This window comes from Oncorhynchus tshawytscha, linkage group LG23, assembly GCF_018296145.1.
Source record: "Oncorhynchus tshawytscha isolate Ot180627B linkage group LG23, Otsh_v2.0, whole genome shotgun sequence".
NCBI lineage: Eukaryota > Metazoa > Chordata > Actinopteri > Salmoniformes > Salmonidae > Oncorhynchus > Oncorhynchus tshawytscha.
The window spans coordinates 23,658,229-23,675,867 of record NC_056451.1 but is presented as its reverse complement, the minus strand read 5'-3'; the positions used below and the strand labels follow the sequence as shown (position 1 = coordinate 23,675,867).

Sequence of the window (17,639 nt, the reverse complement as noted above, 5' to 3'; positions counted from 1 at the left end):
CAATGTTAGTGGTGGCTGTTTAACAGTCTGATGGCCTTGAGATAGAAGCTGTTTTTCAGTCTCTCGGTCCCAGCTTTGATGCACCTGTACTGACCTCGCCTTCTTGATGATAGCGGGGTGAACAGGCAGTGGCTCGGGTGGTTGATGTCCTTGATGATCTTCATGGCCTTCCTGTAACATCGGGTGGTGTAGGTGTCCTGGAGGGCAGGTAGTTTGCCCCCGGTGATGCGTTGTGCAGACCTCACTACCCTCTGGAGAGCCTTACGGTTGAGGGCGGAGCAGTTGCCGTACCAGGCGGTGATACAGCCCGCCAGGATGCTCTCGATTGTGCATCTGTAGAAGTTTGTGAGTGCTTTTGGTGAAAAGCCGAATTTCTTCAGCCTCCTGAGGTTGAAGAGGCGCTGCTGCGCCTTCTTCACAATGCTGTCTGTGTGAGTGGACCAATTCAGTTTGTCTGTGATGTGTATGCCGAGGAACTTAAAACTTGCTACCCTCTCCACTACTGTTCCATTGATGTGGATAGGGGGGTGTTCCCTCTGCTGTTTCCTGAAGTCCACAATCATCTCCTTAGTTTTGTTGACGTTGAGTGTGAGGTTATTTTCCTGACACCACACTCCAAGGGCCCTCACCTCCTCCCTGTAGGTCGTCTCGTCGTTGTTGGTAATCAAGCCTACCACTGTTGTGTCGTCCGCAAACTTGATGATTGAGTTGGAGGCGTGCGTGGCCACGCAGTCGTGGGTGAACAGGGAGTACAGGAGAGGGCTCAGAACGCACCCTTGTGGGGCCCCAGTGTTGAGGATCAGCGGGGAGGAGATGTTGTTGCCTACCCTCTCCACCTGGGGGCGGCCCGTCAGGAAGTCCAGTACCCAGTTGCACAGGGCGGGGTCGAGACCCAGGGTCTCGAGCTTGATGACGAGCTTGGAGGGTACTATGGTGTTGAATGCCGAGCTGTAGTCGATGAACAGCATTCTCACATAGGTATTCCTCTTGTCCAGATGGGTTAGGGCAGTGTGCAGTGTGGTTGAGATTGCATCGTCTGTGGACCTATTTGGGCGGTAAGCAAATTGGAGTGGGTCTAGGGTGTCAGGCAGGGTGGAGGTGATATGGTCCTTGACTAGTCTCTCAAAGCACTTCATGATGACGGAAGTGAGTGCTACGGGGCGGTAGTCGTTTAGCTCAGTTACCTTAGCTTTCTTGGGAACAGGAACAATGGTGGCCCTCTTGAAGCATGTGGGAACAGCAGACTGGTATAGGGATTGATTGAATATGTCCGTAAACACACCGGCCAGCTGGTCTGCGCATGCTCTGAGGGCGCGGCTGGGGATGCCGTCTGGGCCTGCAGCCTTGCGAGGGTTAACACGTTTAAATGTCTTACTCACCTCGGCTGCAGTGAAGGAGAGACCGCATGTTTTCGTTGCAGGCCGTGTCAGTGGCACTGTATGCCACTATTTCATAGTTTTGATGCCTTCACTACTATTCTACAATGTAGAAAATAGTACAAATAAAGAAGTATCCTTGACTGAGTAGGTATGTCCAAACTTTTGACTGGTACTGTAGATCCTTGAAAGCTTTTCTGCATTGCTCAGTCTTTAGATGTGCCTTAAATGACGCCAGAGACTCTGCAGTCCTGACAGTGACTGGAAGTGTGTTCCACAGCTGAGGGGCTGCACAACTGAAAGCCCTGTCACCCGTAGTGTTTAGTCTGCTATGGGGCTGCTGAAGGGAGATGGACCTGGATGATGGTCGGGTGCATGTGGGGCAGGAGGGTAGGATGAAGTCAGACAGATATGATATGAGAGAACAATAAAAGAAAGGGAGAGCTAAGGGGGAGAGGGAAAAATGAAGCGCTACAGGGGGAAAGGGAGAAAGGGAGAGCTATGGGGAGAGGGAGAAAGGGAGAGCTATGGGGAGAGGGAGAAAGGGAGAGCTATAGGGAGAGGGAGAAAGGGAGAGCTAAGGGGGAGAGGGAGAAAGGGAGAGCTAAGGGGAGAGGGAGAAAGGGAGAGCTAAGAGGGAGAGGGAGAAAGGGAGAGCTAAGGGGGAGGGAGAAAGGGAGAGCTAAGAGGGAGAGGGAGAAAGGGAGAGCTAAGGGGAGAGGGAGAAAGGGAGAGCTAAGAGGGAGAGGGAGAAAGGGAGAGCTAAGAGGGAGAGGGAGAAAGGGAGGGAGAAGGGGAGAGCTAAGGGAGAAAGGGAGAGCTAAGAGGGAGAGGGAGAAAGGGAGGGAGAGTAAAAAAAGAAAAGCATGAGGGGAAATGAAGGCAAGGAGGGAGAGAAGAGAGATGGAGAGGCAAAACATCCTCACCTCCCTGGGGTCAGATAGAAGCAGTCAAGCTGCTGTGTTGTGCCTACAAGGTCAAAGGTGACTCATCTACAACTCACACAGATACCAGACACACACATCACGCACACATCTCAGAGGTCAAACTGAGGGTCATGACCAGCTGACTGTGAGCAGAAACAAGACGCTATACACCACACACACACTTTATCTTCTTGTCTATTCTCACACACACATTAAACTGTCACTTAGAACAGGGGTTGTCACTCAGAGTGAGTGAGGGTGGTTTTGCAGCAGGCAGTGCTGTGTGTGTTTGTGTGTGTATTTCATGTGTGGGTCTCATGTGATCGTAACAAGCTCTTTGAATAGAGATGTAACCATTGGAGCTACAGATGTGTGCACAGAGTGAGAACGATTGTGTGTGTGTGTAAGGACCGATGCCGGGGATGAGAAGCAGGTACGGTGAGTCAAACATTTCATCAGGAACAGACAGCGTCAACACACGGGTATACAAGGACATAAGACAATCAATGCAGAAGCAGGGAACAGAGTGGGGAACCAGACAGATATAGGGACAGATCGAGTCCTGGTGAGTCCAATAATCGCTGATGAGCGTGACAGGGGGAAGGCAGGTGTGCGTAATGATGATAGCAGGAGTGCGTAATGATGATGGCAGGTGTGCGCAATGCTGGGGAGCCCGGATCTCTGGGGAAGAGCGGGAGCAGGCGTGACAGTATTTATGTGTGTGTGTGCGTTTGTGAGTGTGTGTCTGTGTGCTTGTGTATATTTTGTGTTTGTAATGTATCCTCCCGTCCTGTAGGTAGCAAGCAGGCAGCCAGCAGACCGTTCTCCATGAGGAGCAGTAGAAGATGCCGGCTCTGCCAGCGCTGCTGCTGTCGATACACTTCTCCTCCTTCCTGCTAGTTACCATGGCACCACGCTCCGGAAGCCAGGCCGCCCTGCTCTCCTCCGTCCGGATGGGTGAGTGTCCATCTATCAATCATCCATCCATCCCTCCTTCCATCCCTTGATCACCCTCAGGTGTCTGTCTCCCCCTCCTCCCCCGGTGTCTCACCCCCCTCCACCAGGACACACCCACTCACTCACCTGGCCTTCACACCCCTCGTAAATACTCTACTTGTCTCCTCTCTTTTTGTCTTACTGTCTAATGGTGAGTAACATCAATGTTTTCTCCCGTTCCATCTCCCTCCCTCCCCATGTAGCTGCGATCCTGGATGACCAGTCAGTGTGTGGGCGTGGGGAGCGGCTGGCTCTGGCCCTGGCCAGGGAGAACATCAACAGTGTGATGGAGGGAGGGGCCAAAGCCCGTGTGGAGGTGGACATATTCGAACTGCAGAGGGACTCCCAGTATGAGACCACTGACACCAGTGAGTAACACCACCACAGACCAGTAAGACCAGTACTGACAGGTACAGACCAGTAAGACCAGTAATGACTAGTAAGACTATTAATACCAGGAGAGACCAGCACAGATGAATACAGACCAGGACTAAACAGATTCAGTAAAGACTAGTACAAACCATTACACGACCACAGCCACTTGTACAGACCAGCAATACCAGTAGAGACCAGTACTGACCAGTAATACCAGTAGAGACCAGTACTGACCAGTAATACCAATAGAGACCAGTACTGACCAGTAATACTAGTAGAGACCAGTACAGCCAAGTACTGATCAGTAATACCAGTACTGACCAGTGATATCAGTACAGACCAGTACAAACCAGTAATACCAGTATTGACCAGTACTGACCAGTAATACCAGCAGAGACCAGTCTGACCAGTAATACCAGTAGAGACCAGTATTGACCAGCAAAACCAGTAGAGACCAGTATTGACCAGTAATACCAGTAGAGACCAGTACTGGACAGTAATATCAGTACAGACCAGTACAGAAGAGTACAGACCAGTACTGACCAGTACGGACCAGTAATACCAGTACAGACAAGTACAGACCAGTACTGACCAGTAATACCAGTACAGACCAGTACTGACCAGTAATATCAGATGAGACCAGTACAGAGCAGTACAGACCAGTACTGACCAGTAATATCAGTATAGACCAGTAATACCAGTACAGTCCAGTACTGACCAGTAATACCAGCACAGTCCAGTACAGACCAGTACTGACCACTAATACCAGCACAGTCCAGTGCAGACCAGTACTGACCTGTAATACAGTAACTACAGACATTATGTACAAAACAGATTGAGGATTTCATTCAGTAGTTTATGTGTATTAGCTCACAGACCAATGATTTATATCAGGATACAGACACTTGTTGTTCCCATTCCAAGAGGTCACCACCCTGCCAATGGCCACAGCGAGCTGGAGAGAGAAGTGACTGTGTGTGGACGTATGTGAATGTACAGTACAGTATGTGTATGTGTGTGTGTGTGTGTCCTTGACCAGTGGGCAGGACACTCTGACAGGTGTATTTGCCATCAGGGTCCTTGGATCACAGGCCTCATCTTTCAGCTGTAGCTGTATGAGACGCACACACACACACACACACACACACACACACACACACACACACACACACACACACACACACACACGAACACGCACACAGCAGAGGTTATGGATGATGAGGGTGGAGAGATGTAGTGGAATGAAATGGAGCCCAGGGTGAATCTGAAGCAGCTTCTTCTCCTCGTCTCATTTCCTTCAGCTGAACTGACGTGAAGATGCACCCATGTACTTACTGTAGCCCCATGATGGGTGCCATTATTACCCCCTGTCAATCATTGACTCAGAGGCCTCGTTTCCCTGTTACTGTCTAGGTTCAACAACCATGGTTACTGTGACACAGTGCAGTGTGGCAGGAAGGCATGTTGGCCTTAATCAGTATGTCAGTGGCATTGATCAGTAACAGGAGCTGATCATTGAGCAATATGTTAACTATGAGACAGAACAGACTGACTTACAGACTGATTGACAGACTGAACACGCCCTAACAGTAGGCAAGATGGAGTTTCCACCATGCTGCCCCATCAGTAGTCACAAAGGAATTTTAAGGTGTAGGCAATGGCTAGGTTCCACTCTACAAATTCACTCCCTTCCCTCTGCCCGTGAAGGGAAGGTGGTATAATGGAACCAAGCCAGAGGGATAAAGGATAAACCAAGGAGTGAGTAAGAGTTCTGAGGTCCACAAGCATTAGAAACAATAGACTGCACTTCAACATTTATAGCAACAGACAAAAATATAGAAATACATTCCCACCAGACTAACAGAGCACCCAGACTAACAGAGCACCTAGACTAACAGAGCACCCAGACTAACAGAGCACCTACTAGACTTACAGAGCACCCAGACTAACAGAGCACCCAGACTAACAGAGCACCCAGACAAACAGAGCACCCAGACTAACAGAGCACCCAGACTAACAGAGCACCTAGACCAACAGAGCACCTAGACTAACAGAGCACCCAGACTAACAGAGCACCCAGACTAACACAGCACCCAGACTAACAGCACCCAGACTAACAGCACCCAGACTAAAGTTATTTCTTTTAAGAGAAGTGCACCTGGTTGACTTCTGTCCCTCTGTCTCCCTCTCCTCTCAGTGTGCCAGATTCTACCTAAAGGAGTGGTGTCTGTGATAGGCCCTGCCAACAGCCCTGCTTCTGGCTCTACTGTCAGTCATATATGTGGAGAGAAGGAGGTGAGTGGCACAAACATACACACATGCATGAATATGCACGTTCGCTGAATCTCTCCTCGTGAAATTAACCATCAACCACTTCTTCCATCTGTTTTCTCTTTATTCCCTTTGGCCTTTTATCCCTTCTCACTCTGTTCTCCTCTTCCCTGCCTCTCCTCATTTCTGTTTCCTCCTTAATGTTTTCTATACTGGTACTTTGATATCATTGCCTTCTCTGCTCTTCCTTCCTTCCTTTCGCCCGCTACTTCCTTTATACTCTCCTCCCCTCTTCCCTCCTCCTCCTCTTCCACTTCCTTTTACTCTTCCTTCCCTTCCTTCCCCTCCTCCTCCTCCTCTCCTCTCCTCTCCTCTCCTCTCCAGATCCCACATGTAAAGATAGGTCCAGAGGAGACTCCCAGGTTGCCCTACCTGCGTTTTGCCTCGGTCAGTCTGTACCCTAGCAACGAGGACCTGAGCCTGGCCGTGGCAGCCATCCTACGATCCCTCAGCTACCCCTCAGCCAGCCTGGTCTGCGCCAAGGCCGAGTGTGAGTATCTGTGTGCTTGTGCAAACGCATGTAGATGTGTGTGTAATTGTGTGTTTATTTAAATTCTTATTACCAAATCTTTTTTAACGTTTTAGCCATTTTTCTCCCTGGTCTTGTCCCATCGCTGCAACTCCCGTATGGACTCGGGAGAGGCGAAGGTCAAGAGACATGCATCCTCCAAAACATGACCCAGTCAAGCCGCACTGCTCGTTTAACCTGGAAGCCAGCCGCACCAATGTGTCGGAGGAAACATCGTACAGCTGTCGATCGATGTCAGTGTGCATGCGCTCGGCCGCCACAAGGAGTTGCTAGAGCATGATGGGACATGGACATTCCAGCCTGCCAAACACTCCCCTAACCCGGAAGACGCTGGGCCAATTATGTGCTGCCTCATGGGTCTTCCGGTCGCGACACAGTCCGGGATCGAACCCAGATCTGTAGTGATGCCTCTAGCACTGCGATGCATTGCCTTAGACCACTGTGCCACTCGGGAGGCCCTGTGTGTGTGCCTTTGTGTGTGTGCCTTTGTGTGTGTGCCTTTGTGTGTGTGCCTTTGTGTGTGTGCCTTTGTGTGTGTGTGTTCATGTATCTCACACTCCCTGTGCGAGCTCACGGCATCTTGGCACATTCACACTGTCTGGGCGAATATGACTGTCCCCTGCTGCTAGACACTCATTCTAACAGGCTGCTCTTAAAGTTCACTAAACTGTACATGCAAACAACACAACTTGTGGTCCATACAAATCACACTCCAACAGTATCTACCTCTTACTCATCCTCCAGCACTTGGCCAGACAGTCAACCACCTGTCAGGCTCCTGATACAGTATAAAGACTGAGCTCCTACAATTGTAAGTTGCTCTATCAGACTATTGATTTAATGATTGATGCACAGTAATTATTCTAAAGAGCTGTAATCCTGTTTCAGTCTCAGAAAATGAAGAGCTCCTCTCCTCTTCATAGACTTGCCACTTTGAACATGAGACCCTTTGAAATACATCAGAAAATGTACACCGATATGATCAGTGATTTTGATGTGATACACAGGCCTACTACCTTCCATCCATTTTCTGATGTGAGATGTGAGCCTTGAGTCTATTTGATGTGTTCACAAAAAGCTTTTCTATTTGGAAGAGGTTTTAAAAGCAACAGGTACGGTAGTCATGGTGATATAGTGATTGTGGGTGCAGATTAGGCTCTATATTTGTCTGGGAAGTGATCTCCTCAAGGTTACCGTTACCCACAGATTCTGACCCACTTGGCTGTGGAAGCTATCGCCATGCCGAGCTGCTGGTTGCCATGGCTGCAGAATAGGTGCTAACTGCCACTCAACAGGCTGACTGCCTGACTCCCTCCACACACACGTACGTACAGTCAGTGTGCTGCAGAGAGATAGATGATTAACACACCATGGTTACAGCCAACAGGGGTTTTCATATTTTTCCATCTACCTCCGGCGAGTGGATTTCAGGATAAGTGGACGTTATGTGTGTGTGTGAGAGATAGGTCCGCCGTCCATCACATATCAGATGTAGTGATGAGTAATGCAAGGAGACCAAGATGGTTTCTTTTTTTCTTCTTATATTGTCCATTCGGTTGCTGCATGGACAAAGATGTTTTATGTTGATTTCCAGGTATTTTCCGGTTCTTTTCGGCTCACTGAAATGTTTTTGGGGAGGTTTCCTTCTCTAGTTATGTATGGGTCACGTCCAGCTATTAATCTAGTGCCATTATGCAGTTTTTATGAGATGGGTGAGGTTAGAGGAAGGAGAGGAGAGAGGGAGAGGGTAAAAACAGATAGAGAGAGAGGAAGCAAGAGCTGGAGAGAGGAATGGAGGGACAGGGGAGAGATGATGAGAAAGGAGATGGAGAGCAAAATGGAGAGTGACCAGGATAGGAAAAGAAAGAGAGAGATACAAAAGAGCGAGAGCAAAAGATGGAGACGTTAGCGAAAGAGAGAGAGCAGTTAGAGAGAAAGAGACAGAAGGAGAGGTTAGGTTAGTGAGAGAGTGTAAAAGAGAGAGAGAGGAAGCTAGAGAGAGAGTATTGATTTTTCTCCTCCTTCAAACTAATTAAAGTTTTTGGCCTGGTTCAGTGATTACCACACTGCTTACAGGCCTGCTCTCTGGGAGGCTCCTGTCCCTCCCTCCCTCCCTCCCTCCCTCCCTGCCTCCCTCCCTCCCTCCCTCCCCTCTCTCTCTCCCCTCTCTCTCTCCCCTCTAGCTCCTTGTGAAGCTCCCCAGACGCTGGTAGCTCCTCTTATTTACTTTTCTGGCAGTGTTTTACTAGAGAATATAGAATTAGAATGGGAATTAGAATTTATATTCTAAACCCCAAGGACCTTTCCATAGTGTTTGGCCCAGGGACTAGCTACAGTACTGTATATTTGCAGTACAGAATGCTTTGAGGAACGAACTCGTCATGTCATCACCGGAATCGTTTGATATTGTGAATGCCAATGGGGGAGAAAAAAGTTAGACGTTCATTTAGCTTTTCTGTTTGGCTTGTCCCTAGTGGGTCTTGTTGCTATTTACGTGGCTAAGTAATTACTAGGCTGTCCGTATTGGATTGGTGGGTCAGTTTTTTTCAATTGCTAGATATTCTATGTCAATGACATAATGGTGGGTTAGCGCTATATAATCATTGAATCTCCCCAGAACCTGATTTATGGGATCTCTTGTTAGAACTACCAGTACAGCACACTTTCTATGCATTTTACAATGCCAATCTCCAACAACCCATGTTCGTTTGTGGATGTTAAATAAAGTCTCACCTAAAATTTCTCTGTTATTCTATCCCTTCTCTTCCTCTTCTCTCCGGCTCTCTCCCGGCTCTGCCCCTAAGGCCTTCTGCGATTGGAGGAGCTAGTGCGGCGCTTCCTGATCTCCAGGGAGACCCTGTCAATCAGGATGCTGGATGACAGCCTGGATCCCACCCCTCTGCTGAAGGAGATACGAGACGACAAGGTGGCCACCATCATCATCGACGCCAACGCCTCCATCTCCTACCTCATCCTTAAAAAGGTCAGAGGTCATGCCTCAGTGCTAGGGTGGTTTTTATAGAGTAGCTACATGAGTTGTCGCCTGTAGAGCACAAACAGATCTGAGATCAGGCTGAGAAGTTGTACCTATTGACTGATTTAGTATCTGGGTATAATAATCCGATCATAGAACTGTGGTCTGGGTCTACTTCTAGCTCAAGAACAATTTGACTGATGATTGTTGCTTGCTGGATACAGGACAGTAATGCAGAGAACCCTGTGAAGTTATACAGGGAGCAACAATGGTTCTATTATCTTAAGCAGCTGAAATCGTACTAACAGCTTGTCTATTTGACATGCTGTAATCCATATTCAGTGGTGATAATGGGTCCATAGGTGTTATGATGATGTATATTGTACAGCCTGTAGCAAAGGCAGTCAGAGCACAGGAGTGACTCAGAGATGGGCCTTTATATAGAACTGTGTCTGTCTGTCTGTCTGTCTGTCTGTCTGTCAGTACATGCATTACCACTGCTCTCTGCTTCTCTGCTCTGTCTACTCTCTGCCTTAAGCTTTATTGTGTAAGTTTGACAATTTAACACTGTGGTTATGGTAAGCTCTCTCTTTCTATCCCTCTCTCTCTTGTCATCCCTCTCTCTCTCTCTCTCTCTCTCTCTCTCTCTATCTCTCTCTTTCTCTCTCTCTCTCTGCTTCTGTCCTTCTCGCCCTCACTCTGTCACCTACCACTTCCCCTCTCCATCTATCTTCCCCCTCTTCCCTCTTACTTTCTATCTCACTCTCCTTCTCTCTGTCTCCCCTCCCCCATTCGCTTCTCTCTCTCTCCACAGGCGTCAGAGTTGGGAATGACATCAGCGTTTTATAAGTACATCCTCACCACCATGGTAAGAACGCACCAACGCCTCAGCATTCTTGCCATCCTTCCACCTTTCCTCTCCTCTGTGTCCTTCCTTCCGCCTCCTTCTCAATCCCTCTCTTTGTCCCTGGGTGTGTGTGAGGGACGGGGCTCAGGGGCGTGCCAGGTGGGTGAAACACATTACAACATTCAGAGAGAAATGCACTACATGACCAAAAGTATGCTCCCTGAACATCTCATTCAAAAATCATGGGCATTAATATGGAGTTAGTCCCCCTTTGCTGCTATAACAGCCTCCACTCTTCTGGGAAGGCTTTCCACTAGATGTTGGAACATTGCTGCGCTTCCATTCAGCCAGAAGAGCATTAGTGAAGTCGGGCTCTGATGTTGGACAATTAGGCCTGGCTCGCAGTTGGCGTTCCAATTCATCCCAAAGGTGTTCGATGGGGTTGAGGTCAGGGCTCTTTGCAGGCCAGTCAAGTTCTTCCACACCGATCTCGACAAACCAGTTCTATATGGACCTCACTTTGTGCACAGAGACAATGTCAGGCTGAAACAGGAAATGTCATTGAATGCTGTAGCATTAAGATTTGCCTTCACTGGAACTAAGGGGCCTAGCCCGAACCATTAAAACTAGGCCAGCTCTAGCAGGGCAGAAATTTGACGAACGGACTTGTCGGAAAGGTGCCACATTGAAAGTCACTGAAAAAAGCTCTTCAGTAAGGCCGTTCTACTGCCAATGTTTCTCTATGGAGATTGCATGGCTGTGTGCCCGATATTATACACCTGTCAGCAATGGGTGTGGCTGAAATATATATAGTATATATAATGTATGAAAAAATAGGAGTTTACATGTTTTTATATAATTGAGGTTAAAGGTAACATCTTTTTTTGTATTACTAAGTCTGTCAATCATATCAAATGTATAATTTAAGTCAGCTGCTAAAATAATAGTTCCTTCCTGGATTTGATCTAATATCGCTTAAATTCTATCAAAAAACACCAGATTTGCCCCTGGTGGGATATACAGTACAATGAAGTCAATGTGTATTTTTCACCATGTAAGGTAGAAGGGGAAATGGTGTATTCTTATTTATCAGGATGCCTACATCCTTGCTGTTACTACAGTAGGTGGGAGCATAAGCTTCTCCAACTCTTCTTTAAATGTTCAATTTCTCCTTTTATCATGTTTTACTCTTTCAAGAAAACCACATCTGCTGACAATATTTTGAAGTGTTCGAGAACCATATGCTTTTACCCCCATCATTCCATGTGATATGTTGGATTTAGTTGGCCATGTAGAGACTCAAAGTTAACCTTAACTGTTTCATGTATCATTGAAGAACCAAGTAAAACATTTTAGCAGACATGACATATGATGGCAGTAGGCCTTCCATAGAATGGAAGGATCATAGTATAAATACAGTACACAGTTATTGTATACATTACATATATAGAGTGTGTGGGCTGAGCAGACATATAACAAAACACACACAAAAAAAACATGAAGCTCAGTACGTCATAGTACTATGCCTTTTTATATATATATATTGTTTTTAGCTCTGACACCTCTCCTAATGTACCAAAAAAGCTGTGGATAATACATTGTACATACATTTAAAGAAAGACTGCCACTTAAGTACTGTGTTTGGTTTGTATTACCTTATAAATTAAATTGAAGTATAGTGGCTGGGGTGAGTGGGTCCTCTGAGAGACTGAAATGGGATGAGTGGAGGCCCCAAGCACACCTCAGAGAAGTGTCTGATGCCCTCCCAGTCACCCCCTCCCAATCCCCTGGATATAGCCCCTCTCCATTCTCACTAACAACCACCATTAAATCTTAAAACAAGGACTAATAATGATTCAATATCCTTTTCTAATCTGCCCAGAACTCAAATACAAGGAAGATTGTCTCAATTTACGATAAGTTGGTCTGGGGCATCACTGTATGTAGCCTAGTGTTCTTATTGTTTTTTTCCTGCTTCTGCCTCTCCTCAGGGCACTGGGCTCTCTTTCAACTGGAAAGGTTTCTTGCAGCCTGTTCAGGGCTTCATCAGTACTTGTGAACTCCATTCTCTGTGTTCCCTTCCATACCTACAGTACTGCCGGGAATCAGAGTTGAGACTTGATTCCTTTTATCTCCAGTGACTGTCTGATCAGAATGAATTGCTTGCGTTTTTTTCTCAGCCTAGCAGACAGGTCCTGGACGAATCAAATGGGCTGGCCGTGGACCTTGATCTCTTTATAACCCTGTGCCCTCAGAATGTTGAATTTGGTCTGATAGTTCCACAGATTAAAGATTACCAAGCGAGGGTATTTAGCGTTCTTCTGCTTCACGCTGATCCGATGTCTTCGCTCCAGATCCTCCGGCAATACATCCACACTAAGCTCCTCCAATATCAGCTTGATCACATAGCTGGAAAGATCTCTTTTTTCTTGTCTTCTGGTAGGGACAATATTCTCGTATTATTTTGTCTCTATTTGTTTTCTAGCTGATCCAGTTCATCTTCTAAAGTTTGTGCCTTTGTTTCCAGAAGGCCAATTTTATTGTTTCATCCACGCGCCCGCCCTGTATATGCATAGCTTACATGATAGAATCAACTTTTTTTAACAACAGATTGTAACTGTTGTTTGTTTTGGTGAGAACTGGATATCCTTCAACTGTTTGTTGCTCTCATTTGCATCTCCAAGTTGTTCTTTGTCTTTTCCTTTAAGGGAAGCCATGGCTTGTTGGATTTGAGTCTCAGCTTCGTTTTACTCACAGATTGGTTCGCTGCTCACTCTGCTCACAGATTGGTTCGCTGCTCACTCTGCTCACAGATTGGTTCGCTGCTCACTCTGCTCACAGATTGGTTCGCTGCTCACTCTGCTCACAGATTGGTTCGCTGCTCACTCTGCTCACAGATTGGTTCGCTGCTCACTCTGCTCACAGATTGGTATGCTGCTCACTCTGCTCACAGATTGGTATGCTGCTCACTCTGCTCACAGATTGGTATGCTGCTCACTCTGCTCACAGATTGGTTCGCTGCTCACTCTGCTCACAGATTGGTATGCTGCTCACTCTGCTCACAGATTGGTTCGCTGCTCACTCTGCTCACAGATTGGTTGCTGCTCACTCTGCTCACAGATTGGTTCGCTGCTCACTCTGCTCACAGATTGGTATGCTGCTCACTCTGCTCACAGATTGGTTCTGCTCACAGATTGGTTCGCTGCTCACTCTGCTCACAGATTGGTATGCTGCTCACTCTGCTCACAGATTGGTATGCTGCTCACTCTGCTCACAGATTGGTATGCTGCTCACTCTCTCCCGGCTGCTTGGGGATATAATGATTTTAAAGGCTTAATGTGAACTATGTTGTCTGGCCTCTACATATATTCACAGTTTTGACGGTACAAAACAGAGCTACTATCTCCCCATGTGTCAAAGGGGGTACGCGCATGCGCCTCGCTCTCTCTTCATTCAATTCAAATGGGCTTTATTGGCCTCTCTCTCACTCTTCATTCAATTCAAAGGGCTTTATTGGCATGGGAGGCATATGTTTACATTGCCAAAGCAAGTGAAATAAACACAAATGAACAGTAAACTCTGTCTCGCTCTCTGTTTCTGTTTCTGAGATTTCATACACGTCACTCACCCATCTTATCCTCTCCTCACCCTCTCCCAGGACTTCCCCCTGCTGAGGCTGGATGACATAGTCGATGACCAGTCCAACATCATAGGGTTCTCCATGTTCAACACCACCCATCCATTCTACCTGGAGTTCATCAGGAGTCTCAACCTGTCCTGGAGGGAGGGCTGTGATCTCATCTACCCCGGGCCTGCGGTATGTTCTACCAGAGTGTTACATTCACACATCCCTGTGTCAGCCGGTGCATACCTTGTTTTAACTGAGAAATTGTATGATAACAAGTGTTAGTTCCTGGTGTGTAGGTATCACATGGTCCATATGGACACTTGTCTCATTGAATCACCAAATACAGACACCAAAATGGAATAAAGTTATTACTATGTTATGAACCATGTTACTCCTACCTCCCTCCTGCAATTCCTTACCTACCACCCCTCTTCGCCCTCCTGCAACTCTCTTCTCCTCCTCCTGCCCATTTCTCCTCTCTTTCTCCGGTGCACCTCGTTCTCCCCCTCCAGTTGTCGTCAGCGTTGATGTTTGACGCGGTGCACGTTGTGGTGGGGGCGGTGAGGGAGCTCAACAGGAGTCAGGAGATTGGAGTCAAACCTCTCAGCTGCACCTCTCCTCAGATCTGGCAACACGGCACCAGCCTCATGAACTACCTACGCATGGTCAGTACACACACGCACACACACACACACACACACACACACACATACGCACACACACACACAGTTCACTTTTATTTTGAGTCTTAATTTGAGTTGTTTCTTCTCATAACAATATATCTGACTTTTAAATACCAATAGCAGCCACACTGTTAAACAAGTCACCAGCAACTACAGCATATCAGTCCGTCACACTCCTGTCCTGCCCACCATGTCATTGTGTTGGGTCACACTCCTATCCTGCCCACCATGTCATTGTGTTGGGTCACACTCCTGTCCTGCCCACCATGTCGTTGTGTTGGGTCACACTCCTGTCCTGCCCACCATGTCATTGTGTTGGGTCACACTCCTGTCCTGCCCACCAAGTCGTTGTGTTGGATCACACTCCTGTCCTGCCCACCATGTCGTTGTGTTGGGTCAAACTCCTGTCCTACCCCCCATGTCATTGTGTTCGGTCAAACTCCTGTCCTGCCCACCATGTCGTTGTGTTGGGTCACACTCCTGTCCTGCCCACCATGTTGTTGTGTTGGGTCACACTCCTGTCCTGCCCACCATGTCGTTGTGTTGGGTCACACTCCTGTCCTGCCCACCATGTCGTTGTGTTGGGTCACACTCCTGTCCTGCCCACCATGTCGTTGTGTTGGGTCACACTCCTGTCCTGCCCACCATGTTGTTGTGTTGGGTCACACTCCTGTCCTGCCCACCATGTCGTTGTGTTGGGTCACACTCCTGTCCTGCCCACCATGTCGTTGTGTTGGGTCACACTCCTGTCCTGCCCACCATGTCGTTGTGTTGGGTCACACTCCTGTCCTGCCCACCATGTTGTTGTGTTGGGTCACACTCCTGTCCTGCCCACCATGTCGTTGTGTTGGGTCACACTCCTGTCCTGCCCACCATGTCATTGTGTTGGGTCACACTCCTGTCCTGCCCACCATGTCGTTGTGTTGGGTCACACTCCTGTCCTGCCCACCATGTCGTTGTGTTGGGTCACACTCCTGTCCTGCCCACCATGTCGTTGTGTTGGGTCACACTCCTGTCCTGCCCACCATGTCGTTGTGTTGGGTCAAACTCCTGTCCTGTCCACCATGTCGTTGTGTTGGGTCACACTCCTGTCCTGCCCACCATGTCGTTGTGTTGGGTCAAACTCCTGTCCTGTCCACCATGTCGTTGTGTTGGGTCACACTCCTGTCCTGCCCACCATGTCGTTGTGTTGGGTCAAACTCCTGTCCTGTCCACCAAGTCGTTGTGTTGGGTCACACTCCTGTCCTGCCCACCAAGTCGTTGTGTTGGGTCACACTCCTGTCCTGCCCACCATGTCATTGTGTTGGGTCACACTCCTGTCCTGCCCACCATGTCATTGTGTTGGGTCACACTCCTGTCCTACCCACCATGTCGTTGTACTGGGGTCCATTGTTGTTGGTAATAGGTGGTTGTGTCACTCTGTCTGTCTGTCTGTCTTCCATCTGGCACTCCCCCTACCTTGTTATTCTTTGTTATTTGACAAGGCTGGTTGTCTGTGTGTCTCATTGACGAGCTGTCTTCATGGCTGCCTGTGCTCCATCTCTCTTTGTCTCCTCATCTCTCTTTGTCTCCTTCACCACCACTCCATTCATCTTAGCTCTATCACCTCTGTCACACTGTGTACTAGATATGTGTAGTGTAAGTATAGTGTTCTCTCTCTTTGTCGCTCTCTCTCTCTCTCTCTGTGTCTTTTTCTCTCGTACCTCTTTCTCTCTCAATTCATTAAATTCCATTAAATTCAAATGAGCTTTATTGGCATCATAATACTATTTCTACATCCCTCCCTCCTTCTCTCTATCTCTTTCCCTCCCTCTCTCTCTGTCAGGTGGAGTATGATGGTCTGACAGGCCATGTGGAGTTCAACAGTAAAGGACAGAGAACCAACTACACACTGAGGATTCTGGAGAAACAGCGCAGGGGTCACAGAGAGGTCAGATGGCACTGGGGTTATAGAGAAACAGAGTTTGACACAAAATGGCTTCCATGTTGACAGTAATCCTCCCTAACAGTGACATTCTAGCCATATAATTAGAATTGGTTATGCTATGGAAGTGCTTTGTGATTCGCTAGGTACAGTATGTACTTAACGATAACACCAGCTGAGGACTAAAGACTAAATAGAACAGCAAAATCAATGGTTGTTTTTGGGTCGACATTTGCGATACGAGACTCCAAGGGGATCTCCAAAAATGTAGCGCTCGTATTGTAATTAGATGGTTTTCCCTCTGAACGTGAAGGTCTTTAACGTTCTACATTTCAAACACAGTGAGGGTGCTGACATCTATCTACAACGCTCCTAGAAACTGTTCTTTTAGAAATGCAGCACGAGAAGGGAAAATATAGGGCTTTAGAAAAAAATGATAATTCTATCTTTAGAGCCATTACCTCCTATCTGACCCATAGAGAGATGTATGTGAACATATAGTTTATTTCCCAAAGTGCCTTTGGGCTTGTCCTCTGGATTCTAGATCCTTCTTGTTTTACACTGTCACATGGATTTACTATACCTCCTGTATAATCACACACATCCTGCAATTATTATCCTCTCTTTCTCTCTCTCTCTCTCTCTCTCTCTCTCTCTCTCTCTCTCTCTCTCTCTCTCTCTGTCTCTGTCTCTCTCTTTCTCTCTCTCTCCCTCTCTCTCCTCTCTCCTCTCTCCTCTCTCTCTCTCTCTCTCTCTCTCTCTCTCTCTCTCTCTCTCTCTCTCTCTCTCTCTCTCTCTCTCTCCCCTCTCTCTCTCTCTCACTCTCTCTCTCCCCCCTCTCTCTCTCTCTCTCTCTCTCTCTCTCTCTCTCTCTCTCTCTCTCTCTCTCTCTCTCTCTCTCTCTCTCTCTCTCTCTCTCTCTCTCCCCTTTCTCTCTCCCTCCCTCAGATTGGTATCTGGTACTCCAACAACACACTGGCTATGAACGCCACCAGTCTGGACATCAACGTCTCGGAAACACTGGCCAACAAGACCCTCATCGTCACCACC

At 47.7% G+C, this 17,639-nt stretch overlaps 1 protein-coding gene across 3 annotated transcripts in view; it reads left to right on the top strand.

Annotated features, from left to right (window-relative positions):
• Window positions 1-3,031: 3,031 nt before the first annotated feature.
• LOC112235062 (glutamate receptor ionotropic, kainate 5-like) overlaps window positions 3,032-17,639 on the top strand; it is a 23,636-nt gene continuing 9,028 nt past the window's right edge. For all 3 annotated transcript variants that reach the window (XR_006079739.1, XM_042304951.1, XM_042304950.1), the window contains exons 1-10: window positions 3,032-3,259; window positions 3,502-3,666; window positions 5,871-5,968; window positions 6,329-6,494; window positions 9,338-9,516; window positions 10,322-10,375; window positions 14,013-14,171; window positions 14,495-14,647; window positions 16,491-16,595; window positions 17,538-17,639. The exon at window positions 17,538-17,639 is cut by the window's right edge and continues 6 nt beyond it. Coding sequence is in view for 2 of the 3 variants with exons in the window: in XM_042304951.1 (XP_042160885.1) it covers window positions 3,148-3,259; window positions 3,502-3,666; window positions 5,871-5,968; window positions 6,329-6,494; window positions 9,338-9,516; window positions 10,322-10,375; window positions 14,013-14,171; window positions 14,495-14,647; window positions 16,491-16,595; window positions 17,538-17,639 (1,293 nt within the window). In the remaining variant the exon portion in view is untranslated. The remainder of the gene's footprint in view (window positions 3,260-3,501; window positions 3,667-5,870; window positions 5,969-6,328; window positions 6,495-9,337; window positions 9,517-10,321; window positions 10,376-14,012; window positions 14,172-14,494; window positions 14,648-16,490; window positions 16,596-17,537) is intronic.